This window comes from Toxorhynchites rutilus, chromosome 1 (assembly GCF_029784135.1).
Source record: "Toxorhynchites rutilus septentrionalis strain SRP chromosome 1, ASM2978413v1, whole genome shotgun sequence".
Classification (NCBI taxonomy): Eukaryota; Metazoa; Arthropoda; class Insecta; order Diptera; family Culicidae; genus Toxorhynchites; species Toxorhynchites rutilus.
Genome location: NC_073744.1, coordinates 204,138,657 through 204,166,045, shown reverse-complemented (window position 1 = coordinate 204,166,045; position 27,389 = coordinate 204,138,657). Strand labels below are relative to the sequence as shown.

The 27,389-nt window shown below is 41.4% G+C and overlaps 2 protein-coding genes across 2 annotated transcripts in view; one reads left to right on the top strand and one right to left on the bottom strand.

The window, feature by feature from the left end:
- The window catches only part of LOC129762395 (alpha-(1,3)-fucosyltransferase C-like), a 33,655-nt gene extending 22,222 nt beyond the window's left edge, over positions 1–11,433 (bottom strand). The window contains exon 1 of the mRNA XM_055760621.1: positions 10,492–11,433. Within this exon, the coding sequence (XP_055616596.1) occupies positions 10,492–11,264 (773 nt within the window). The 5' untranslated portion in view covers positions 11,265–11,433. The remainder of the gene's footprint in view (positions 1–10,491) is intronic.
- A 12,488-nt stretch (positions 11,434–23,921) lies between these two features.
- Positions 23,922–27,378, top strand: LOC129768503 (protein stoned-A-like). Its single transcript, XM_055770203.1, has 3 exons — positions 23,922–24,201; positions 24,943–25,985; positions 26,042–27,378. Exons 2-3 carry the CDS (start codon positions 24,971–24,973, stop codon positions 27,376–27,378), a joined length of 2,352 nt encoding a protein of 783 aa, XP_055626178.1. The 5' UTR covers positions 23,922–24,201; positions 24,943–24,970.
- Positions 27,379–27,389: the final 11 nt, after the last annotated feature.

The window sequence follows — 27,389 nt, the reverse complement described above, 5'->3', positions numbered from 1 at the left end:
CAACTCGAAAATCGATATGATTTCGATTAGTTTCCATAGTGAGGCCCCTCGAATTTGTTTGTTTTGTGTATTTTGACGTTGCATAAACAACTGGCTTGGCTCTGGAGCATTCAAACAGATGTCTACATCCGAATAAGTTGTAAAATATGGAGAACGCAAAAAATTTCGGTTCCATTCCGTTGTTCATCCGGAAACTGGTTGTTCGTGATGTCAATAATGGCCAAATGCACTGGGAAGTGGCCAAGCACTACCAAATCAGCAAGACAGCGTTATTAAAAACAGAAAGTGGGTTATATCTATGGTATAGCCGCAATGGTGACGTAGGACTATCGTTGAATCAGTGATCCTTTGTTTGAAGTTGAATCTGAATCCATTCTGAATGAATGAATAAACGAATATTTGGGGGACTTCGAAAACGAGAGCGTTACGTTGGAGGTACAAGGTTTTATGCATCCAATATTGGATACGAAAATTTCCTACTGATGGGGAAGAATAATCTTCAGAAGCTATCCTGTTAATTGCGATTGATTGAAAAATCACAAAACCAAATGTATTTGGTCACAGTGTTACATGGATAGAAAACATTAAAATAAACTCTTTCACATGAATGTAATTTTAAATTCCCAGAGGAACTGGCAGATTATTTTCAGTAACGATTAGATATTTCCACAATTTCCTCGATAGTGGAAGCCCACCAGTGGTTAATGCTAACTCGAAAACCATCTGTTAATAGCACTTGATTGAAAAATATTTGGTCACAGTGTTTCATGGATAGAAAACATCAAAATAAACTCTTTCACATGAATGTAATTTTAAATTCCCAGAGGAACTGGCAGATTATTTCCCGGATCTTTCTCGATGCTGAATGGCATCCAAACGGAAAGAATTCCGTGCGTGTATGTGTGTGTGTAGCGGCTGCTTCGATGGTCACCTTCTCTTCTCCTGAAGGATCGGCTTCTCTGTGCTCCCTCACAGTTTCAAACAAACTGCTTGTGTTTCAGGGCAGATTTCGATCCTTCGCTGTCCAGCATCCTCAGCAACGATGTTGTCTTGTCGATGTCCTCACGAAAAATGAATGCGTCTCACCACCAGAATATCGCTTAAGTATGCTTTTTGTGCGTGATTAAATCGAGAGAAGGCATGGTTTACGATGGCAATTTGGAAGACAAACTAGAGGGGAATGAACTCTCTGAGCTCGAAACTTTCGGCGACTGAGCAATAATCGATTGCGGGCGCATACAATATTGGATACGAAAATATCCTACTGATGGGGAAGAATAATCTTCAGAAGCTATCCTGTTAATTGCGATTGATTGAAAAATCACAAAACCAAATGTATTTGGTCACAGTGTTACATGGATAGAAAACATTCAAATAAACTGTTTCACATGAATGTATTTTTAAATTCCCAGAGGAACTGGCAGAATATTTTCCGGATCTTTCTCGATGCTGAATGGCATCCAAACAGAAAGAATTCCGCGCGTGTATGTGTGTGTGTGTGTGTAGCGGCTGCTTCGAGATCTTCCCGGGGAACCGTTTGTGGCATCACTCTCCTCCTGATGGATTCATGTCTGGCCTAAGGTGCACAAACAGGCTCTTGGTGGCACCGTTCATCCGCGCTTTCATGATAAACGAAGAGCTTCACCACAACAGCGACAACATGCTCCAATCGCTGTTCAATTAGAACTGAGTGGATTTCCGAGCGGCGCTCGCTTATATACCGATTGGTGATTTCAATAGCCTGTTTTGAAAGTAATTTTAAGACTATTGAAACAAGTTTTTGGATCAAAAAGTAACAAGTATAGAACGCGTAGACATTTTATCTTTCGAATGAAGTGTTTATCATACCATTTCGTTCAGTTGTTTAGGAGCTATTAACGCTCAAAATCTCGGTCTCCGGCGTAACACTTTCGTTTTCGAAACTTTGATTTTACACCCCGGTATAGAAATGAAAGACGTAGTCCTACGTCAAAATCATGAAGAAGATGAAAACGTTCGGATCGGTGGTGGATCGCCCGGGAAGAGGACGGAAGCCCAAGACAGATGCCAGAACGGACAAGAAAATCATTCGTGAGGTGAAGAAAAACCCAAAAATTACGATCCGGCAGATACAGGAAGAGCTCCAACTTTCGGTATCGCGTCGTACTGTCCGTCGCCGCACCCAAGCGAAGAAATACCATAGCAAGATCGCAGTGAGAAGGCCTTTCATCAGCCAGGTTGTAAGTTATGGCTAGCTCAGTGGTACTGGTTTGTATAATTACCTCAGGGTCGGCTCTTACCTAGGAACGAGGTGGACTCACGAATACAACGGAAGCTGTTGGTGATGGATATGATAAGAATATGATCGTAATAAGGACAGAATGGTAAGTGTATTTTTTTAAATTTATTATATATTTTTTCCTTTCTTTTCAGGTTAGTAGGTTAGAAAATCGTTGCGGCCGAACAGGAACAGGTTGAATCCAGGTAAGTATGTTGGTTGATAATAGAGAGAGAGGGTTTCTGTGGGTTTTTTTTCTACTCACGGTGCCCGCACACGGGGATCGGTCTCATCGGTCCAAGTAACGATGAGCGGTGGCTAGGCTCGACCAGACCTCACCGCTCTGCAACCTTCGAAACGTTCGACCGACTCACCCGTATACGTGTGGAGCAGCGATAACGTTGGGGGCTCGCTGACCACCGGCGTTTTCTCCGAGGTACCTCTTCCGTCGTTTGAATCCAGCGAGGAGGGTGAATGTCGCCCGGCTTGTGCGGTTCCTAGGACGTGCAACTCCTTCTTCCCTTATTGTCACTCGCACTTCACTCAAAAAGTACAACTTTAATTTTGACGATTTTTCGGTATAATTTCTTCGACGGTCCGTGAGTTAAGACCGATTCGAGCCATTCTAATCTTCCTTTACGGCTCGAATCCCTCTTTTACCTCTCTCTCTCTCTCTCTCTCTCTCTCTCTCTCTCTCTCTCTCTCTCTTCTATCCCATCTCTCTATCCCCTTTCTCTATCTCCTCCTATTAATCTTCTGCTCCTTTTTTTTCGTCCTTTAGGACTAAAGATTCCTCATTCCTCATAGGTTGTAAGGAATCATTGTTAAACATTGTTAGTTTTTTTTATATTTTTTTTTTGAATTCGCGTGGCAGCATGCAATGCCTTACAGGTAGGTAGGTGATGATGGGATTTGGGCATGTATTAGTAGGGTGTATAATTATGGGAGGTACACTCACTCTTCGGTCCGTATTACCATATGGTTTATGATTATATTTTGTTGCGGTTTTTGTAACCGTAACAAGGTGAATAAGGCTAAGCGGCTCAAGTTCGCCAAGGAACACGCCGATAAACCGCTCGAATACTGGAAAACAGTGTTGTGGACCGACTAATGGGGTGGGTAGTTTGGTAAAAATTGACGGAATCATGACAGCTGAGTCATATTGCAATATCCTGCGGGAAAACCTCGAGGTATCCCTCATCAAGACGGGCTTCGAAGAGCGCTTCGTTTTCCAGCAGGATAACGATCCGAAGCATACGGCCAAGCTGAGGAAGTCATTTTTCCGTTCCTGCCGCATCAAACCCCTTGAATGGCCCCCACAAAGTCCTGATCTGAACCCCATCGAAAATCTGTGGGCCATCCTCGATGCTCGGATTTATAAGACTGGTGTGACAAATAAAAATACTTATTTTGATGTCCTGGAGCGCGCGTGGAAAGAACTCGACCCACAACACTTGCACAACCATGTTGAAAGTATGCCGAAGCGCTTGCAGGAGGTGTTGAAGGCTAAAGGAGGCCATATCTATTATCAAATCGTTCTTGTTTGCCTACAGTTTGATTTATTTGAAGCTATACTGATCTGGACACTTTATTTTACCCCTGTTTTTTTGGAATATGAACTGTTTTTTTTCTATCAGAAAAACTTTCTTTTTTACCAGCGCAAAATTAACAAAACTTGAAAAGAACATAATAAATAATATTTTAAAAAGGATTACGATGTGTTTTCGATAAATTTTAAACATAAAAATGAAACCAATGGAAAAAAAATAATTTGGACACTTGATTTTGCCCCTCACTGTATCATATAATACAAGAGATGATTTTTGGACATTAAAATTTGATGCGGGGTGATTTGGACCGTCAGTGGGGTGATTTGCTCCAGTATGACCGAGGTGCCCTAGCTTTATTTTGCATCCTGCGATAACAGACGGAATAAGCTTATGTTTAGCAGCCATCACGAAATGATGACTCGGTAGATTAACGCGATGTTCGAGATGCATGAATCGGTACCTGCTGCTGTTGAGCCTTTATCACCTTGGCTCAGGAACACACCTCTTTCGGCGCGTAAATTTATTTGGGAATAAAAATGGAATTTTGTTACCAAACGATCACGTTTCCCCACCCTTCCCCCCTCCCCCCTCCACCGATGGGTTTCCAACACGGAAACGCGTAATATACAGTTGAACAATCCGCATCCGAATATAAAACACATAATTCCAAAGATACATATTCAATATTAGAAAGTTAATTTATGTTAACAGTTTTATTTCAGAAGTGTATTTCTTCTATCTGGAAATCTTAAAGCTTCCTGAGGTATTGGCAGCAGCAACAACAATCCTTGAAGTGGATTGTATATTGTATATGAGCTTCATCAGTGCCGAATTTTTCGAGTTTTTGAAGCGCACCAAAACGAACAGGATATTTTATATGCATTTATCAATTAAAAAGAATTTCAGGGAAAGAAAAGATAAAGTAGGAAGCATGTACTGATATCTATAGATCTTCACTTGACAAAGGATTGAGGAGTAACGGGTCGAAATATCAAAGCGATTCCCGAACGCCTGTAGCTTCGATATAATTGATCACATGAAAATAAAAAAATAGAGCATTTTCAAGCTACAAATTTCTAGTTTAGACATATCGTACTCATTGATTTTTTACTAACCTTACCCGAAAAATTATATTGTATTGCTCTTTAGTTTCTCCCATTTATGTTGTTTTGATTTTCTTCCACTTAAAACCTTATCAAAACATCATTTATGACATTCCAACAGTTTACTAGAGAGTAATTCAACGCCAAATTGATCAGCCACTGCCCCATCCTCACCCATTATTTGAAATTTGTTCAATTTTTTCAAAAAAAATATAGCTCTGCCCATTTGAAATAAGTTTTTGAGGGATCAATTAACTTCCTATTAAAATTTAAAGAAACTTTCTCATAAGTTGAATAAAATATTCTTATATACAGGTTGTAAGGTAGTCGATCCGAAATATTTCAGATGATAGAGGATCATGTTTGATGATACAAATCTTCCACGCTTATGGTCAAATCCCAACTACGAAAGAATTATTGAACATCCCTTTTTGCCTTAAACTGATATTAATTCGAAAAGTACGCTGCTCAGCACGATTCAATTGCTTCCATTTGAGGTAATTTTGCAAAAAAAAAATCTGTTGTGAAACATTTAAATTAGGGGAAGATAACAAGAAGGAAAACAGTGTGGCACCAAAGAAGGCATTGTAGAGTGGTTGGAGAGCTTCAATTTGGTTTATAAAAACGATTCAGTTTATCATGCTTTTTTGGAAAAATTAATAAAAACCCATAAAAGACACATTAAAAAGTTCTTCTTTACTTCTTAAGGTTTCTTGGTTACAAAAAATCCATTTATTGATAAATATGGAGAGTTTTGAAATTCTTGAACATGCATTATTTAATTTAATTTAAGATGATTGGATTCAAACAAAATAATCTTCCTGTCCACGTGGACTCAGTGTATACCCCCTCCCGCCTCGCCGTGGATATGCGCTTTTCGCTTTTCCTTCGTTGTTTCTATTCTAGCGGCTGCATTAATTGCCCGTTATTGACAGCTCTGCTCGGGAAAGCATACAAATGGACAAAACAAATGTATGGGCAAATGGGAATGCTTCCAATTTTCATCAATTTAAACCATATACAGATTATGGGAATGTTATGTTATAGCATATCAAACAAATCATAGAAAATTTCCGATTCGATTGGTATGCAAATCGTTAAAATCCGTTCGCAGCAAAAATAATTATTAACGTTAACTTTATTTCATAAAAACGTGACCTGTTTTGTGATTTGGCATCTCTAATGTAAGACGGGGTCTTACATCGAAAATCACGTTTACATTTTTTTAACGTGATATAATCGAAATGTTGATGTGCTGTAAATCTATGAACAACTACTGGTAGGGGAAAAGGGGAGAATTTGGACCACCTATGCAAATCGCCTAATATTTCCAAACCAATACGGTCTAAATAAAAAATATCACATTGTATACTGAGCTACCCTTGTTTTCTCTCAATAAATAATGTTTAATCATTATATAAAGCATCAATCTACCAAATATATCATAAAATGAAAGAGATGATTTTTGGACATTAAAATTAGATGCGGTGTGATTTGGACCACTGTGTGTTTAATCGAAAAAATCATACTTATGTTTATGTAAAGTATTTTGGGATACTGTTACAATCAGCAACAATGTTTTGGGATCGATACCAGGTGTCTTGGCCAGATTCCAGACCAGAAAAAAAAATGGGTAGGTTATATCTATGATATAACCGCAAGGTTGACGTGGGACTACCTCAGCTTAGCAATCATTTGTTTGTTAGATTAAAATTTTGATTGAATGCAGAAATTTCCGAATTCAATTGAATTCAATATATTTGCTTTGTGAGTAAAAAGATAGTATAATGCCATGTAAGGTCAATTCATGCAATAGATTATGTTCTTCGTTAAACAAACACATTTCAGTCAGAATAAAAATGACCCCGATTTGCATGTATTTGCAATGCCGATTTCTCCAGACACCTTGGTTTAGAAGTCTTTATTAGGTAAACACATTTCAGTCGGAACAAAAATACCCCTGACCTGCATGAATATGCAATGCCAATTTCCCCACGCTCCTTGGATTTAAAGTCTGTGTTAGGGAAACACATTTCAGTCGGAAGAAAAAAAAGACGAGTGGGTAATGTCGGGGACATAACCGGAGTGACGTAGGACTATACAAAGGGGACAGCTTTTGTTAAATATATATTTTAAATATATTGTTTTATTTTCTTCTCCTACGTGAATACCTACCTATCTACCTGAAAAATGGATTAGTTTACTTTTTACTCTTTATGAATATGTTGATGGTTCTGAAAAGAACCTTTGGTGTTGTGTTTTTGTTATCACTCGATATTCCCTTCTTGTTCGGTTAAACCTTCCTGTTTAGCTATTGCGTTTGCCACTCGCCACAGCTTTCACAGTTGGAAAATTTCTTCCCATCCAGCTTGTGACATGTTGTTCAGTAAATTACATTTAATACGACGTGCCGGAGAAACACTTTGCCGCTCACTGAAACTAATTTTTGCCTTGATGAGCGCCGAACCGAAGCTGCTCTGTTCTTGATGCGGGGTTTCTGATTGTCGTGAGCAGCTTTGCAAGCTAACTCGAGCACTCCGACAGCCGAAACTCTATAATCGCTGTTAGGTATACTGGTGCTCCGGCACCAATCCGTTCGGCCTAGTTACCCTTGCGGAGCAATCAGTGAATGCGACCAACAGGGAACTGGAGACCTGCACGGTTCGAGTAAGACTTTGCCTTTCCCTTAACTTGTCCTCCTTTGTTACGTCCACGATGCCGATGCCGTACAACCACACGGGTATACAGTTTGAAAGAAAATAAGATATTTTTTTGGGGTCCGCGTGTTTTATACTCTAGCGGTACACACTCACAGGATAGAGACAAATCGGCAGACTCAGCCAGAGGGGCGAGTCCAACGAGACGAACGAATGAGCGTTAAAAGGGAGCGATGGCAAAAAAATACATTCATTACGATTTGTTCGCTCGTTGGATTCACATGCAGGCTAAAAAGGGTCCTTTTCAGGATCACAAAATTATCTTCAATCTAAAGAGTTTATTGTTTTGTTATTACTCGATATCCCCATCTTGTTCGGCTAAACCTTTCTGTTTAGCGATTGCATTTGCCACTCGCCACAGCTTTCACAGTTGGAAAATTTCTTCCCATCCGGCTTGTGACATATTTTACAGTAAATTACATTCAATTCAAATAATATGGACCCCGAACTCTATGTTTACAAAAATGTCCAAATAAATATGTCGCATTACAGGTCCGTCCAATTAGCTAAATGTCGAGATAAGTGTAAATTACTGTACTTTCAATCTAGAAACAATTTAAGAATTGGTGAAAATCAATAAGCTCAGAACAACTGCCAAATTCACATACTCATCAGATCCTGGCAAACAAATTATGAAAAAATCAATTTGTGTTTTATTATTATTTTGGATAATGTTTTAGAAAGCATTGAACTGTATTTCCTAAACTCTTTTTTGGAAGGTTTAATGGTCCTGAAAAGCGCCTTGTTTTATGGAATGGTTCCAATTTAGAAAACTTAGTACTCGTGGTTTTAAGAAAAACCATTTCGAACGCCCTCGATGCCGCCTTGTTCTGGTTTTGCCACCAAAGCAGATTGTATAAAGAACAAACTTTTTTCTTCCCCTACCTGCTGTCGTTTTGCGATTGCGTTTGCCACTCGCTGCAACTGCCTGTTGTTGTCTTGATGTCCACCGAACCGAATGTGGTCTGTTCTGAATGCGAGTTTTCTTATCGTCGCGAGCAGCTTTTCCACTTCGGCGGCCGAAACTATATAACGCCGGCTAGGTGGACTGATGCACTGATACTAACGCGCTCGGCCTAGCTACCCTTGCGGGGAACTCCAGATCAACACGGTTCGAGCGGGATTTTGCCTTTCCCTTCACTTTTCCTCCTTTACCATGACCAGACATGGCTGCTTAGGTTGGTTTGTTGATGTGTTGTGATGCGAACCGATGTGGTGTACGGTTTGAATGAGAATGATCGTTACGGCAGCGGAGCGGGGATTTTTAAGCTGACTGGCTGGCTCGAGAATTACGCATGTGTGAGACTGCGACCAATGTTTCTTTCTTTTTTTCCTTTTTCCTTTCCAATCGTGCTTCATTCTATTTCGCTGCTGCTCTGGTTGCCCGTTTTGGTCGGTACGATTTATGTAGCACAAAATGGACCAATCAAAAATGGGCACATAGTGCATTTTGACAATGCTTGATATTTCACAATGATTGAATTATTTATCTCAAGAAAAATGAAATGTTATTCGTTATGATAGATGCGTAGATATATTTCCTATCAATTGATGCAAAAACCTTTGCGATCTATTGAGAAATGCTCAAGTTATAAGCGTTTCAAATCTTGCATTTTTTCCTACTTGTTCAGTGCCTAGATTTCCATTTCACCCCCTATATCTTCCGGTTAGACGTAGTCCCAATCTGCATGAGTTTGTAATGCCAATTTCCTCAGGCATCTTAGTTCTGAAGTCTGTGCTGGGGAAACACATTTCAGTCGGAACAAAAATGCCCCCGACTTGCATGTATTTGCAATACCAGTTTACCCAAGCTCCCAAGCAATGGATTTGAAGTCTGTGTTAGGGAAACACATTTCAGTCGGAATAAAAATATCCCCAACTTTAATGTATTTGCAATGCCGATTTCTCTAAAGCTGCTTGGTTTTGAAGTCTGTATTAGGGAACACAGATCGGTGCGAACAAAAGTTCCCATACTTTCATGTGTTTGCGATGCCGATTTCCCCAAGGCTGCTTGGTTTTGATGGCTGTGTTGGGGAAACCGTGAATCGGGCCAATTAAAACGAGGTAGTTGGGGCGTTTAGATAACGGTTAACATTTTACAGTTATACAATTGTTTATCTGATGAAAAATAACATTTTATTAATTGCGATAGGAGCGTAGGAATATTCCGTATCAATTGATGCAAACATCTTTCCGATCCAGTAAGAAATGTTCGAATTATAAGCATTCGGAATCTTTCATTTTTTCCTGCATGTTCTATGTTTAGGTTTTCATTTTACCCCCCATATATTCCGGTTAGACGTAGTCCCACGTCAAAAGATTGACACCATCTCGAATTCTGCATGAATCTTTTCACTGCTGTTCGAGCATATTCAAACACTTTTGATGCTTGGTCAATGAAAATCCGTTCTCGATGACCTGAAGGAAATTACATTACACAAAATCCAAGTTGAGCCGTAACTTTTGAGATAAAGGAGTGGTCCAAATCACCCCGTGTTACCCTAATGCATTTACACATATCAAACTTGCACTGTTCGTTTTAGAGCATATCTACGCAGTGCTCTGATTCTACGCCGTTCACTCAAGAAAGACAAAAAATATCAAATTCCGTTGGACCAAAATGTAAATGTGAAAGAAACAGTTATTCCTTTTGTATGATTACTATTTGTAGCATAGCACTATTCCGATGGTTTATGACTGCGATGGGTGACACACTCGGAGCAACATCAAATCAATGGAGTCATAGTCACTAATAACACACGCGCTCCGAATTAATCATTTAATGACACATTGAGCATAGCTTCAAATATTCAGAGGCGACAAACAAATGATTCTTATGTTAACCCTATACGGCCTATACTCACTCCATGGTGCCGCACTTTCCGTAAACATCCACCTCCATAAAGCGCTGGATTGCCCGTACCAGATCGTCCCTCCTGGAGAAGGTTTCGCAGTGCGATATAAACTGTACCCCCATCTTGGTTTTCACCGTGGCCATCTCGAGTAGCGTTTGGTTGAAAACGACCTCGTGGCCCACCATCTGCGACTGGAGATCCTTACCGGGTCTCACCACGCGCCCACTATCTCGCTCAACAAAGTTGTTATAGTTCCACACAATGTCCGAATCTAGCCGATACGTCATGGTCCAGTTGAAGAAATCATGATCCCCGCCAAGGAGATGCTTCGTATGGGCAGGCGATTCCATGGTCGCCGCCACGAAAATCTGTCTGCTCGAGCGAACAGAGGGTACCTTTCTGAACACCGAATACGCCCACGGTTCGGCGATGTGGAACACAAGAGCGTCGTAATCCGTCACCACTGGCAGCAGGTCGTGATTGCTGGTGAGGACACAATCCGTCCGGGGGCACTGGGTTGCTCGGAAATAGTCCGGTCCGACGGTTTCCGTTGGCAGCTTCCAGAGCTTGTCCTCGAAGAAGTTGGTGTAGAGAAGGATGTATTTGGTTCGCTTTTCGGTGATGGGCTTGTGGTTCTGGATGTGTTCTTCCAGGATTTGATAGTAGCTTATCGATGGTTTGAGGCACTGGGTGTGGATGAGTAAGGCAGTCGCTATCACAAGTGTGATGAAACCGAACGCAAGGCACAGGGTGAGGCGGCCCCGTCTCATTTTTCTTATCATAGTGGCACCTGTTGGTGATAGCGATCTAATGCGTGGTATGGTGTATTGATGGGGTTAACTCAAAGGTAAGGTGCGGTTGATTCACGCGCAATCACATTTTTTGTACTTATTCCAGACGGACGATGCTATCACAACGGGGTGTGAACGCGTTCGCGCTATCAATCGAACTGATTCACCGAACCACTAGCCGAGCAGCTTCAAGCCGGCAAAGTGGTCTCTGCGTGTGTTCCAACGCCCGCTAAAAAGATGCACAGTGGAAAAAAGCTAACGCAACGTTTCAATTCTACAGTAAAATGTTTGTCGAATTCTGAACAACTAACGAATTGCTGCTTCTCTCTGCTTCTCGATATTGTGAATCTAATGCATGTCAAAACCGAATCTTTTTCACTGTGCATATGACGATAGAGAGTGATGTTTCTTTTAGACGAAAACTATCGGCATTAAGGCGCCGCCATGGAAATGGAGCAATTGGTGACTAACGGTCCCCGAAATGGGAGATGTCCTTTGTTAAAGCGGGTTCGAACCCACTCTGGGGGGCGTTCCCCCGGAAGGAGTCTTCATAGTGAGGTAATTTCAAGTGAGGTCTAACAACAGAAAGTAAAACCTACGTTTAGATTTGATGTGAATGAAACCTAACAAGTGTTCTTCTAACGTGGTATCGTATTCCATGTGAGTATTGGGACAAACTGCGTTTACGAGGTATGCTTTTGCATGTTTTTACCCCTCTAAAAACCGTTTCGATAGCACCTGAAACCGGAGAAAACCGACAGAATAATGAGCTCAAACGGGCGCACTCCAATCGGATGTCACCCATGTTGGGCTTATCCGAAACGATCGCCGACACATTTACAAAGGCGAAGTACACAAAGAACCACAAACACCTAATCTAAAGTAAACAACGGTCAGAGCCTGCACTTAGCTATTGGCAGCATTGCCTAGGAATGCTTCCATATTTGATGAGATAGAGCCGAGCGGAGTTGTATGTCGGTTGCAAACAAATCGGTTCCCTCGGCGTTGAAGCGTGAAATAGGGGGGCGAACGTGATAAACAACATGGATTGGGATGTCTCTCTAGGATTGACATCTTTCGCACTGGCTCCAAACAGTCTGCAGACCGGGCTGTATCATCATAATTTGGATAACATCGGCGAGGGGGAGTGAAATGCGATCCTTCACAAGCTAGGCGAAATTTGAATTATATGCTCGTGTATTTTTTCTGGAACGTGAGTAATATTCATTGAATGGATCCTTGAGTTTCGACGATTTAAGTATATAAAATATATGAACTGATTGTAGTGTAATTGCTAATGAACCTAATTTTCAATATATACAGGGTTTCCAACTTTAAATTCCGAAAGTAAATTGAAATAAAACACACTTAGAATTCGAATTTCGATGAAATTTTTATTTCAAATTAAAGTTTGGTTTATGCCATTATGTGTGAAATACAACATCATTCAAATGTCCACCTAGGGCTTCCTCGCACACCTTGACCCGGACTTTTCGGCACATATGGGGCGGTATCTCGGTCATAACTTTACGAATGTTGTCTTTCAAATGTTCAAGAGTTTGCGGAGAGTTGGCATAGAGACGGTCTTTCGCATAACCCCACAAAAAAAAGTCTAGCGAGTTCAAATCGTATGATCTGGAAGGCCAATTAGCATCACCAAAACGCGAAATTATGCGTCCCTCAAATTTCGTTCGCAATATGGCCATGTTCGGTCGTGTTGTGTGACACGTGACGCCGTCCTGCTGAAACCACATGTCATCCGTATCCATATCTTCAATTTGTGGCAAAAAAAAGGTTAACATGCGGCCATAGCGCTCACCATTCACAGTTACCGTCTCGCCGTCCTCATTTTCAAAGAAATACGGCCCGATGACTCCACCAGACCATAATGCGCACCAAACAGTGACTTTTGGCAGATGCGATGGCCTCTCAACAATCACGTGTGGATTTTCTGAGCCCCATATACGGAAATTTTGGGTGTTCACATAGCCACCGTGCTCGAAATGTGCCTCATCGCTGAAGAAAATTTGATGCGAAAATTCAGCATTTTGCTGCTGTTGTTCGTTCACCCAATCGACGTATGCCCGACGCATTCCATGGTCACCACGCTCTAATTTTTCTTCCAGTTGGACTTTATATGGATGTAGGTGCAAGTCCAAATGCAAAATTCGCCACAATGATGTGTTTGACAAGCCCAATTGCTGAGCACGCCGTGGAATCGAAACATTCGGGTCATCCTCCACACTGGCAGCAACAGCAGCAATATTTTCGGCCGAACGCACATTACGATGATGCACAGGTTTCACAATATCCGCTACGGATCCAGTTTGTTCGAATTTACGCACTACATTAGCGATTGTGTGCTCTGTAGGCCGTCCATGACGACCAAAATCCGTCCGTAATGCTCGAAAAACATTTGCCGGTTTTTCATCATTTTTATAGTATAATTTAACAAAATTAATACGTTGTGCGATTGACAGTTATGTCAAACGGTTGTGAGCGCAGGGCTGTATACTTTTGTATACTTTGTATTGGATGTATTTATTTCGATAACGGTTGGTTCTACAATAACACGTGTTTCTCCATGTTATGTTCTTCATAAAAATTATATGCTGACTCGATAAAAAAAGTGTGGCAGGCTAGAAATATTGTGGCGCGGGAACAACATCATGAGTATCAAAGCCTCACAAAAAAAAGCTTAATTTCTAATTTATTCTGAAGTAATTGTAATGGAGGTGAAGTCCTCATTTAACGAGGATAAGGAATCGAGGTGGCCCATCCAAGTCGACCGCCGACACGCCGTCGAAAGCGGCGGTCTTTCGCACGCAAATATGTGTTCCACTGATTGCCTGGTTAGTTTCAAACATAGGATACGATTTTCCGTTTTCCTGTATATTCGTACTGTTTTATTTAGCATTTTTTATTTTTCGACAACTGCCCAGACTGGTTTACACTAGAATGTGTGTCATATGCATAGTATGGCCCTTTGTGCAATCTATGCATATAAGCACATACCTGAGAGAATCGAGCAGCTGTGTAAGGGTATTTACTTATACAGTGGTAGACATTCGTTTAGCCGCACCCTATTTTTCCTCAATATTTTTATAATAAGTCAATTCTTTGTACAGTTTTGCTCATAAAAGATGATTATTGTTTATTTTCATCGAATTCATTCTAAAAAAAGTATAAATTCACTTTTTTTTCTAAGTAATTTAAATAAGTGGAATCAGGGTGGACATTCGTTAAGCCGCATCCTAAAATTTCAATAAAAGAAAATTTGTGCGGCAAATTTCGAGTCCAATCGGTAGCTAATATTTAGTATGTCCCCCTCCAATTCGGATCACTTTGAAAACTCGATTTGGCATCGAGTCAGACAGCTTTTATAGTGTTGCCATATTGATTATAGCCCAACATTACTGAATTAATTGAGATTGGAAATGTTGTCAAATTGTCATCCGTTCGCATAGACCATCTCGGCCAAGATTCTCCGTAGGTTCTCTTTGGGATTGCAATCGACTGCCAGCAGGTCATTCAGGAAGCGGAATGTCCTTCTCGGCAAACCATGCCTTCGATCGCGTGGAAACGATCTATGTATAACCCTGCTGAAAAAACGACATCCTCGGTAGCGTTATTCTCAATATGGCCAATCAAAACGTCCTCCAGTAATTGAAGATACTTTTCGGAGTTCATTCGGGTGAAAATGAAACAAATGGGAAGCTTGCTGTGATAGGAAACGGCTCCCCACACTGTCAAACTTCCGCCCCCAAAGTTTCGCTTCGATCTCACGACATGCCGTAGACTTAAATTGTACCAATAGCAATGGTAACAGTCCGGATCATCCAAATTAAACTTTTTTCGCCGGAAAATCAACATTTCTTCATTCTAGTTTCCATTCCATGTATTGCCGGGCGAAAATGAGATGGTTCTGCTTATGGGTGGCGGTCAGTTTCGGCTTCCCTTGAGGTTTCTTCCACATGATGTTTGGTGACTCATTCAAGATGCGCGCAATATGCCTCTTCGTTACTGGAACAACCGATTCGGCCTTAATGTATGAGCAGGACATCGTTTCCTGGTTGCTTCATGTCTTATTCGACCTTTAAGACGCAAAGTAAATTTGGTGTTCCCATTTGTCGGTCGTTATATCCCATATTTCTGGCACTATTTAAAGAAATTCCGTACCACTTTCTCAGATAGACCAATTTTTGTTACGATCGAGCGATTAGAAAACTTTTGTTCACTGACTATCTTTATTATTTTCCGCCCCTCTTCCGTCAATAGAATATCTTTCGCCATTCCTTTAAATTCTACGTAAATCACTAATCTGACCAACTTCTTACGTTGCACATCTAATATTTATCTTGTAAATTGAACATTCCCAAGTATTTTTTTTTCGAAAAAACACAGATAAAGGCCTGGTGATTATGCGAAAACTCGATTTTTATGCCCTGCGGCTAAACGTATGTCTCGGGAAAAAACGACGTTTGAATGTTTATATCCACCGATGCCGCCTTGTATGTGTGTGTGTGTGTGTGATTGTGACGCTGTAATTACTTCGCCTGCTTTTCTGGCTTACTGTTCGTCCGGGTCTCAAACGTCGTTTTTAGCTCCTTGAATTCCTCGTTAAATCCACTTCTTTCACTCACTCGATATACGCGTCCTTCCGCTCTCGAACGTTCACACTTATCTGTCTTCCTACAATCAAGGATCTTCTATCCTCAGGTCAATCCAATTCAAAAGTCAAAGTTATTCATATTCCAGGTACGCTTTATTCGGCATAGAACCCTACACCCCTACCCTTCATTAGATTAACAAAAATATCATTGAACTTTAGGCTTAATCTCAATATTTAATAAAGTCCTTCAGACGACTTGGCTCAACTCTATTTCTCTTTGATCTTGTTATTACGTTCTCTTCACTAAAATCTGTAACTGACTCTTCCAAGTTCACCGCGTCCTCATTTGCGCTTGATACCGGCACTGGTATTTGTTCATCCTCATGTGATTTTTCATCCAGTTCCTCTGAATCACCTGTACCCTTTAGTAAGACCTTCAAATGCGCAGCACTCCTGTTGAACACCTTCCCAGTTAAACTTGAGCGAATGGTTACATACAAGGTACTAGTCGTGTTTCATGAACTCTCGTTCTAGGAGCATCATCGCAGGCCTCCCACTAAATTTTCTTGCTAGACCCTCACACACACAACAGGTTCTGAAATATTCAACGGCCCATCTAGCCACGGTGATCATTCTAGGCCCTCACACACTAAAATGTCATGTTTACACCGGGCCCCCTAGCCACGGTAATCATTCTAGGCCCTCACACACTAGAATGTCATGTTTACACCGGGCCCCCTAGCCACGGAGATCATTCTAGGCCCTCACACACTAGAATGTCATGTTTACACCGGGCCCCCTAGCCACGGTAATCATTCTAGGCCCTCACACACTAGAATGTCATGTTCACACCGGGCCTCCTAGCCACGGTAATCATTCTAGGCCCTCACACACTAGAATTTCATATTTACACCGGGCCCCCTAGCCACGGTAATCATTCTAGGCCCTCACACACTAGAATGTCATGTTTACACCGGGCCCCCTAGCCACGGTAATCATTCTAGGCCCTCACACACTAGAATGTCATGTTCACACCGGGCCCCCTAGCCACGGTAATCATTCTAGGCCCTCACACACTAGAATTTCATATTTACACCGGGCCCCCTAGTCACGGTAATCATTCTAGGCCCTCACACACTAGAATGTCATGTTTACACCGGGCCCCCTAGCCACGGTAATCATTCTAGGCCCTCACACAATAGAATTTCATATTTACACCGGGCCCCCTAGCCACGGTAATCATTCTAGGCCCTCACACACTAGAATGTCATGTTTACACCGGGCCCCCTAGCCACGGTAATCATTCTAGGCTCTCACACTCTAGAATCTCAAATTTGCATCGGGCCCCCTAGCCACGGTCATCATTCTAGGCCCTCACACACTAGAATGTCATATCTACACCGGGGCCCCTAGCCACGGTAATCATTCTAGGCCCTCACACACTAGAATTTCATATTTACACCGGGCCCCCTAGCCACAGTAATCATTCTAGGCCCTCACACACTAGAATGTCATGTTTACACCGGGCCCCCTAGCCACGGTAATCATTCTAGGCCCTCACACACTAGAATGTCATGTTCACACCGGGCCCCCTAGCCACGGTAATCATTCTAGGCCCTCACACACTAGAATTTCATATTTACACCGGGCCCCCTAGCCACGGTAATCATTCTAGGCCCTCACACACTAGAATGTCATGTTTACACCGGGCCCCCTAGCCACGGTAATCATTCTAGGCTCTCACACTCTAGAATCTCAAATTTGCACCGGGCCCCCTAGCCACGGTCATCATTCTAGGCCCTCACACACTAGAATGTCATATCTACACCGGGGCCCCTGGCACCGGTCATCTTTCTAGGCAACTCTAGAATATTTAAATTACACCGGGTCCTCTACCACGGTAATCATTCGGTAAACCCTCACACGCTAGAACCTTTTCAACAATATCACATTTGCCGGAGTCTAACTTTTCAGCTTTATTTAAGACATTATAATTCAAAGCTCTCTTCAAAACATTGATTCGATTATATTAAAACTCTGATTATCCGTGAACTTGTCACTCAATTTCGAGCCTCTACTGTATAGCTTGTGACTTCAGACTTCTACTTCACATAAATGGGTTGTCACTAGTCGCCAGTTGGAGGCGTGAATGTCGCTTCATGAAAATTATTATGTGTTTTCTTTGCCGTTCTGTTTCATTTCACCTAACCTAAAACTCGAATTTCTTCAATCGGACGCGGCCATTTTATTCATATGGCACACGATACAAACACGTCATTTTGAAAAAAAAAAGAGAAATACCTTTAATCCTCGTCGCCAGGTGTAATTACTTCGCCTGCTTTTCTGGCTTACTGTTCGTCCGGGTCTCAAACGTCGTTTTTAGCTCCTTGAATTCCTCGTTAAATCCACTTCTTTCACTCACTCGATATACGCGTCCTTCCGCTCTCGAACGTTCACACTTATCTGTCTTCCTACAATCAAGGATCTTCTATCCTCAGGTCAATCCAATTCAAAAGTCAAAGTTATTCATATTCCAGGTACGCTTTATTCGGCATAGAACCCTACAGACGCACGTCCTTTCAATAAAAGTAACTTAAATATACTATCACTACAGCAAATAAGTATCGCGATAAAAAGAACATTCCTAGTTGTTTTGTAAGTGTTTCAAGTTTTTTTTTCAAGTGCGGCTAAACGAATGTCCATCACTGTACTTCCCTTTTCTTCTGTTTATTCAATCATGCAGAAGAAGACAAAGGGTGATCATGTGTCATTTTTAAACACAAGTCTAGATAGTTAAGACCTATATAAATATAAGACTGAGTCAAATCAATCTATGACTACAAAAATATATCTTCTATATATATAAAAATCTCGTGTTACGGTGATTGTTACCGAACTCCTCCGAAACGGCTCGACCGATTTTGATGAAATTATACTCAAAATACTTGGTAGGTATGAGAATAGGTTGTAAACTATATATGGTACCGGTAGGATACCGATAACCATACATTTAATACCGAATAGGGTGGCTCTATGCAGAAAAAAAGATCTGGATATTTTTTTTCAAAAATTTGACTTCATACCATACATATAACCTTAAATTTTGACCCCAATTCCCTATTTTTAATTGCGATTTTATTATTTTTGTGTCAAAAATATTCTAATAATTTAACCGTTGTTCGTTTTTTCAACAGAACGAATTTATTTAACTTGTTCAATGACTGATGGCGTAACGCCCGCTTCTTTGAACATCCATCTACAAATACACAAGTAACATCAATTCATCTAAAGCAGGGAGCATCTCCGACGAGCTGGAAGCCTTTTTGAATGAGCACAATGAGTTATCGAAATTCTTCAAATCACATTTGCTCGGATTACAAAATGACAATCACGCTATTGCTATATATTTAATGTGAAGAAAAAACAATAATCTGGAATTCATCGTTGACACACACCGTTCTTACGACCCTCGCTATGTTCTTCTTCAATGGCACTAACGTTTCCAAGGTTTGCCTTCTCAACGTAGTACTACTTGCGTCATTTTTATTAGTAAATAGTTGAGATTTCTATGACGAACAATATGCCTTGAATGTATTCTGGAGTGGCAAGCTCAAGAATACGCGTGACTACAGTGCAAGTCAGAAGGGTTTCTTTAACGAAAAATCTCTGGCATAAACATTAGACCAACGAGACCCCGTCACAGATACTTAATTCATTATGAACATCATTTCTCATTTTGATTTAATATTTATGAACATGCGACGAAACAAACAGAGGGCGCGCTCGATGGATTTTTATGTTTATCATATGGTGATTTGACATGGTCAAGAAACGCCAATTCAAGATATCGTAAGCTGTGCCAACAATTTATGGTCGACATATACGCGAAGGTAGAGATTGAACGACTGCAATTCTTACTACACAATCAACAAAAGCGGTGCGAGACACTATCATGAGCAACGCCGACACAGCTTTAGTTATAGCCAGGCCAAAGCGCAATGCATTGTCACGACATTGCGCGTGTGTTCAAACACAAAATGAAGTTCGATCGTATTCTTCCCCACATATTGTTGGTTGTATTCTGTTGAATGGAAAAAGCGCAATTTTGCATTCTGTTCAAGCTCAAGTCCAATCGAGTTGAGCAAATGTGACAACCTTGCCACGCAATTCGACGTAAACAACATTGGTATCTATGTTTCATTTCTATGAAGCAAAAATAGTAATGGTTTTTCGGGTGGAATAAACACGCAAAATTTAGCATTCAAACACATTCAAAACAAATTTAGCATCCAAACGAAATCGAATAATAATTTTCATTCAAATTTCAACAATTTAGAATTATTTCCGGAATTATGCCGATCAGATAGAGAGTAAATTGAACCACAAATACGGATGACTTATTTTGACCATTGTTTCGCGACAAGGCGAACGAATTTAAGAGTGTAAAAGTCGATTTCGATTGAATTGTAAAATCCGATCACTCATATGCATATATGAATATTGAGTTCTACAAATCGGTGAAGAGTAATAAAAACATCCATGAATAAAGGAAGCAATATGGCTGTGTTTCAAACTTAGATTATCGATGTGAATACTCCTCGATTGAATGACAACGATAAAATAACGCGATTCCAAACAGGCCGATTAATCAGCTCCATTGAAGTTAGCTGGCGTATCGCTGTTTTCCAATTTATGAACGAGACCAAGCTGTTATAAACTAAGCCATGTTGAAAATCACATGCACGTATTTTCTAACAAGGAGACAGCAATAAACATTGATTTTCTATATTTCATTTTTTCTACTTTACGACAAACTTATATTACTTTTTTCAGTTGACGTTTAACTTTTAAGAGATCAAACATGTCAGTTACGTTAATGAAATACACCAAGAAACATCATATAACCTTTCGTTCAAATCATTTAATTCGTTTTTTTATCGGTCACATTCGGTTTATTTTAAAGATCGTTAAAATATTCAAACACACTAACAATACATTAGTATGTTTTATTCAACACCCAAAACATTCACTTGAAATAATTTATTTGGCAGAACAACGTTTGCCTGGTCAGCTAGTTATAGATAAAAATAGTATTATTTCTTTCGTTATCACGTTGTCCGGAACATGGTTTGTAATAACTTTATAGCCCTGTAAGACCGCGACTACTCAAGCTATCATAATTTGATTTACGTGAGTATACCCTTTCGATCTTCTAAATCAGCAGCCATTTTAATTCATTTATTGCATTTTTACATAACTAAACAACATACTCGATGTTATGACATCCTGGACCACAATTACACAAATTGTTAGTAGTGAGACCTACACGATAAAAACGAGAATTGAGCACAAAATGATTGGACTGTATGTATAATATTAAGTTAATGCCTATTATCGGTAAAGTGAGAATGATTCATTTTACGCATAAACTCACATTATGAGCTAACGTCCGAATTTAAGCATAAAGATTGCTCCGTGCGTCGGGGAGGAAGCGAGTGGATAGTGCAATCGAAAGAAAACATACCCAATTAAATCGTCAAATTGTTAACTTTTTGTTACTATATTCACTGTTCATATTTCAAGCAAAAAAAAAAATTGTGGATAAATTTCCTGTCTAATGATATATAACACAACATATGTCGCAATAACCATGTTGAGTAATATGCGTTTGAAAACTCTTAATAAATCGTTACATTTTTCGTAGAGTGACCCCCTATATAGAAATCAAAGACATAGTCCTATGTCAAAATCAAAGGGTGTCTGAATATCTGCTAAGGTCGGTTAGGTTTGGGTTTCACTGTTTCGTAATATTTTGGTTACTAGCCCCGAGTTGCCGTTAGTAATCGGTAGTGGTATCCTTAGATTTAGATCAGGTTAAGGTAGACTAAGTTAGGTTTAGGGTTTCTTCTCTTTTTAGCAAACGAAAAATGCTAAATCAGAGAACAAGAAGTGAAATGTAACTAATGAAAATGAAATAAGTAAAAGGAATAAGAAAAAAAAATCGCTGAACCCGAGCTATAGGACAAACAAATCGTTCCCATTCAGTTTCGAGACAAATTTCATGCCCTTATGGTGAACATCAGAACCTGCTCTCCCAAGGTATATTCTGCAAATGTTGCGGAAATACTCCCCGGGTCGTAATTTATTCGTGAAAGAAAGTTGAACCACTGTCTGTCACATTTTAGTTTTCCCCAAATCCAACCGTGTTGAAGATCATTATACGGGTTGTTTCTACGTATCTCTGCAAATGCGAATTTTCAACGATTCTTCAAATCAACACCAAGGCCAGAAAATCAACTCCAGAAAAAATGTGTTTACTCATTTAATTTATTCATGAGATGCTACAGGGGTGATCCTTTTATTTACAGTCAATGAGATTTCTGTTGGTTAAAAGGGACAGCATAAACCGATACAACAACGTTTATAGCTTCACAATAATAGTGCGCGGTACGTGGAGCGTCGAAAAATTCGGCAGGGTTGATTAACTTGAAGGGATGATATGCATTATTCTGGCGCCAAAATAAATTGTCGACGCTTCGATGGACCCGATATTGATTATTTACTTATCTATGAAGGCATCTACTCGTATGTCTATGAACAGTTTCGTTTCAACAAGATCAATTGGGAGCAGTGGATTGAGTATTTCGTTTTCCATATGAGGTAAGAGCAACATGATTAGAGCATTCGATGATAGGCTTTCTCGCTGACAACATTTGTCGAAATGGATGAGTATTAGTTGAACCGACAGAATGGTGGCCCATGATCAAGATGAGCAATTTGGTTCCATCCTCTCGTCTGGCGCCGTCTCGTCTTGTTTAACATCAATTTGTGAAGGAAATGAAAAGCTAATGTATATGTATTTACGACCGTGACATAAGAAGGTTATCTTTTATCGGTCTCATGGTTTCTATTTACCATTTTTCTGCAAATACATGGCGTTTTTTTTCATTTTTTTCCACTCTCTCAATATTTTCGTATCTAGATAAATGGATGAAATGGTAGACTAACACAAAACTCCAAAGTTTCTCATTGCATGGAATGAAACAGCGATGTGACAGTGATATGAATTATTAGAGACGCATAAGATAACACAGTAACAAACAAGTATTTTATTTCTAAAATGTTATTTAATTCCGCTAATTTAAAGATTTTACTACGTAATCGTTCTAAGTAGCGTCCTTTTTGAATTACAACCATTTTAAGGCAATCAGAATCCAAAAGCATGAAAAGTTCAATTACTTAATTATAGTTGATATTCGACCATATTCCTAGAAGGATTGTTTTACATTGATTATTCTGGGTTAGCTATCTAACGCTCTGTATGCTCCTGGTTACTGATTGTCGAACAAAATTACTCAAAACAATTAATAAATAAGTAAGCAGTAGGAAAACCAAACGTCAACAATCAAACCCATTTCAATTAATCCTACTGCCTAATTGCCGGCTAGTCAGACCAACTCCACTCGACAGCCCATTACCCGACTGCAACCACCGCACCATCAAGTGATAACTTATGAATGAGTTCGTGTCCAAACTGCACAAATTTGCCGGGGGCAACTGCTGGATGCCGTGAAATTCAACGGCTTCGATGACGTCGAAGCTTGTTTGCGGACAGACCATGTGGTGGCTGTGAAAATCACCCACATTTTCCCAAACAATGTGACTACCGTAACACGATTCCTTGTTTTCCTTTCCGAACGGTTCCGCAAGAGACACTCAACGATGACGACCTTCTTTTGTGAGATTGCTTCGCATCCTTCGTCCTTACAGCATGATGCAAACGAGCGTGTTTTGCTATGATGATGGTGGTGGTGGGTGGTGGGTGGGCGTCGAGTGGTGCGCCCGAGTTATGCAATGTTCGAAACATGCTCGAAGGGGGACGCAGAAAGGCAACGGTAAGAGGGCGCGCATGCGTTCCACCTCTAATCGATAGTTGAATTGGGGGTGCTCGCGATTAGGTCAAACTTGGCTGGTGGTTGGCAAATTGGGTGCATCTTTTCGGGAGATATCGCTATCTGTGACTGCATCGGTTCAGCCTCAGTACCATCCCGATTGGATTCAGTGTGAATTTTGACAAAGTTTAATTCAGAAAACGACGGTTTTTCCACGAAACTCTGGTTGCCCTTATCGGTGGGTATAAAGTTGGCCCCAGTTTCGCGTCGGCGCTCGACCGCATCCCAGTCGACACAGGCAGTCGATCTCAGAAGTGAAAATTTTCGGTAGCTCTAAGGTGCTCGCAGGAATATTTCTCCTCGGGAAACAAGAAAAATCAGCAGCAAATTTCATCGAAACTCCTTGATGACTTTGCAAAGAGACGTAAGTAAGATCGGAGCGTTGTGTGTGATAGGAATTTACTCGGTGGAAAAGTGTTCCAATCCGAAATTTTCGGAAAATCTTTCCTTGGAAATGGTGCTGATTGCATATCTTCACGCGAATCCAATTGGATTTTCCTTAATCCAATTTTTCCTCCGATCGCAAAGAGCCCAAAGTGGTGGAAAGTTTTTTCCCTCGATTTCTTTTCAGAAGAAAACCTTTTTTTTCTGCGAAAATCAATATTTTTCTCAAGTGCTCAAACGTTTTTCGTCGCCCCAATGGCTCCCAATTTTTCGCATTCAATCGCCGAGACGTCGTGACCTATAGGCGTGTGTGGGGAGGAATATTATATAGTCGACATAACTGCATGGGATGCTGGGCTCGTGATTGGAAAAAGTGCTCTGCTTCCCACCCCGATAATTGGATGGAGAAGTGAATAATTGATGTATGTACTCCGGAGCGGTTGCACACTAGCCAACGGAAACGGAAATGAGATTTTGTTAGGTTGCAGTGCAAAAATAAAATAAAATAGATAAAGCCACTGCGTTCACTATAAAGATGTGGTAGCTCGTCATCCTGTTCATTTTTTATGCAAATCGTGCGAAGGAAGAAGAGGGAGGGAGCACAGGGTGTTTATTATTGCTTGATTGCATTGCCAGTCGATGACCTTGAACTAAATACGATATGTAAACATGCAGAACCTTCTCGAGGTTTGATTTTTTCCCCTCTCGTTTCCCTTTGCAGACACTTCGATGTCTCGGTAGTCTAGATAATGCTTAAGCTACCCAAAGGATTAAAGAAGAAAAAGAAGGGTAAAAAATCGAAGAAAGATCAAGAGCTTTTCACCGAGGAGGAGTTAGAGCAGTACCGACGGGAGCACCAAACATCCGCACTCAATTCGGCCGCTCCATCGGACAGCGAGGATCATCCGGGCGAGAAGTCGGAGAACGACGAGGAATGGTCAAAGTTTGCCGCACTTACCACAGGTATCGACTCAGTGCTTAAGAAAACTCAGGTTGATCTCGATCGCATCAAGGAGAGCTCGTTCTTCCAAAAGGTTCCAACAAAGGTAGAGCTTGAAGCCAAGGAAAAAGAGGAGCGTCTGAAGGAACAGCAACAGCAACAGGAGCAGCAGGAACAGCAAAAGGCTGCCGAGGAGCTCATCAACGCTGTTGTTGAGCTCTCCGAGTCGGAGCCCAACTCGGAAGCAGAGGAGGACATCTTTGACACCGATTATATTGATGCCATCGCTTCTGGGGAGTTACCGATCGCGTATGTGCCAGAGTCACCTGTTTTAGAGTCGTTTGAAGGACCGGATCCATTCGATACATCGTACGCGGAGAAGATCATCAAGGGACCAGAGGTTTCCAAACGTGGCAAGAAGATTGTTAACATCGGCGCCGCCGTTGAGGTACTCACAGGCCGCGTAGAGAACGTTTCGACGAAAGCTTCCATCCGTAGACCACGCCGAGGACCCGAGAATCTTCTTCTAGAGAGCTTCGACGAGGGTCTACCAGACGGGGAAGAAGCCAAGCCGGTCGTTCAGGAAGCCAAACAACATTCTATACTCACTCTTCTAGACGATCCAGCCGAAGTTTCGGGTGATGTGCCGATTGATTTAAGCGTATCGTTGCATTTAGCGTTTCAGAAGGAGCAAGACGACACAAAAGAGGAGCCAAAATCAGAGTTACAGCTTAACTTTGACGAGTTTGACGATCTTTGCAAACGCCAGCCAGCGGTTGAAGGGGACAATTTTGAATTACTTGTAGGTGAGGTTGAGCCGGAAGGTAATGTTCGACATATCGTAGATCTATTCAGACGACTAATCGTTCTCCTTTTGCAGCTTGTAAGAAACCAGCTCGCCCGCCACCGCCTCGTCCAGCTACAGGACCACGTATTGTACCAAACGTCGACGAGGAGGAGTTCGACCTCGAAGAGGACGATCCATTCGACACCGGTTTTGTCGAGCGAGTCCTTCCAGCGACCGTCAAAGAGGACGACGACTTTGATCCGCGCGCCGGTGACGATTTCCCCCCTCAAAAGGAGGAAGAGGAAGACGATTTTGACTTCGACCCTCGGGGTGGAGAAGACTCATCAACTGCGCCAACTCGGGTGAAAACCCCGGATCTTTTCTCGGCGGAGGAGCATTCCACCCTACAGATCGCGAGCTTCCAGGCCAAAGACCTTCTGTCAGGAAGTTGCGTTGATTTAACTGACATCTCTCAAACTCCACTCGAAGTTGCAACAGCTGCGGACGTTGCGGAAGATATTGTAGATCCGTTCGACACATCGGCCGTTAATTTGATTGTTGCACCTGGTAAGACCGAACTCAAGTTCTTGGAAAAAGAGTTCCTTTCAGACGAAGCTGGTGGATTGAAACATTCGCTTAGCGATCCGGACTTTGATCCACGAGCCGACACCGAACCCGAATCCAAAGAGCAGCAGGACGACTTTGATTCTATCGTTCAGCGCAAGTCATCGCTGAGTTTGCACATCAACTCGGCGGCGGCCAAAAACAAGACAGTTCTTTTTGCGGTTCCCACTCCGGATCTGTTGAAGCTCGACGGGGATCACTCCGTGACCAAGAAACCACTCACGCCGTATTACAGCCGGGAGTCCTCTCTTCCGGAGTCGGAGACACTTGATCCGTTCGATACTACCTTCGTTCCAAGTATTGTGCCATCTCAACTGGAACTTAACCTCATCGAGAAGGAACTAAACAATAGCACAGCTCTGAAGCATAGTTTATCCGATCCGGATTTCGACCCGAGAGCGGACTCTGAGGTAGAAGAGCCTAAACGAGCAGCGCCTAAGTCCGATCTGCTTGGAACCGACGACAACTACAATCAAAAAGTCCTAACGCCAGCCCAGGAACTTGAGCCGGAGGACATCGATCCGTTTGACACTTCGATTGCTGTAAACATTCAACCAGGTCGTGCCGAGCTAAGACTTCTCGAGAACGAATTCAATTCCGAAGTACCAGTTGCAAGCAATCAGGACTTCCTCTCAGATTCGCAAGACTCCGGTTCCATTTTTGTGAAGGTTCTCACACCCCAACTAAACAGCGTAGCTGACGAGACTGACATCGATCCATTCGACACTTCGTTCGCAGTCGACTTGGGACCAGGAAGAGCAGAGATCAAGTTACTAGAGAACGAATTAATCGCTCGCGAACACTAAATAAACCGAGA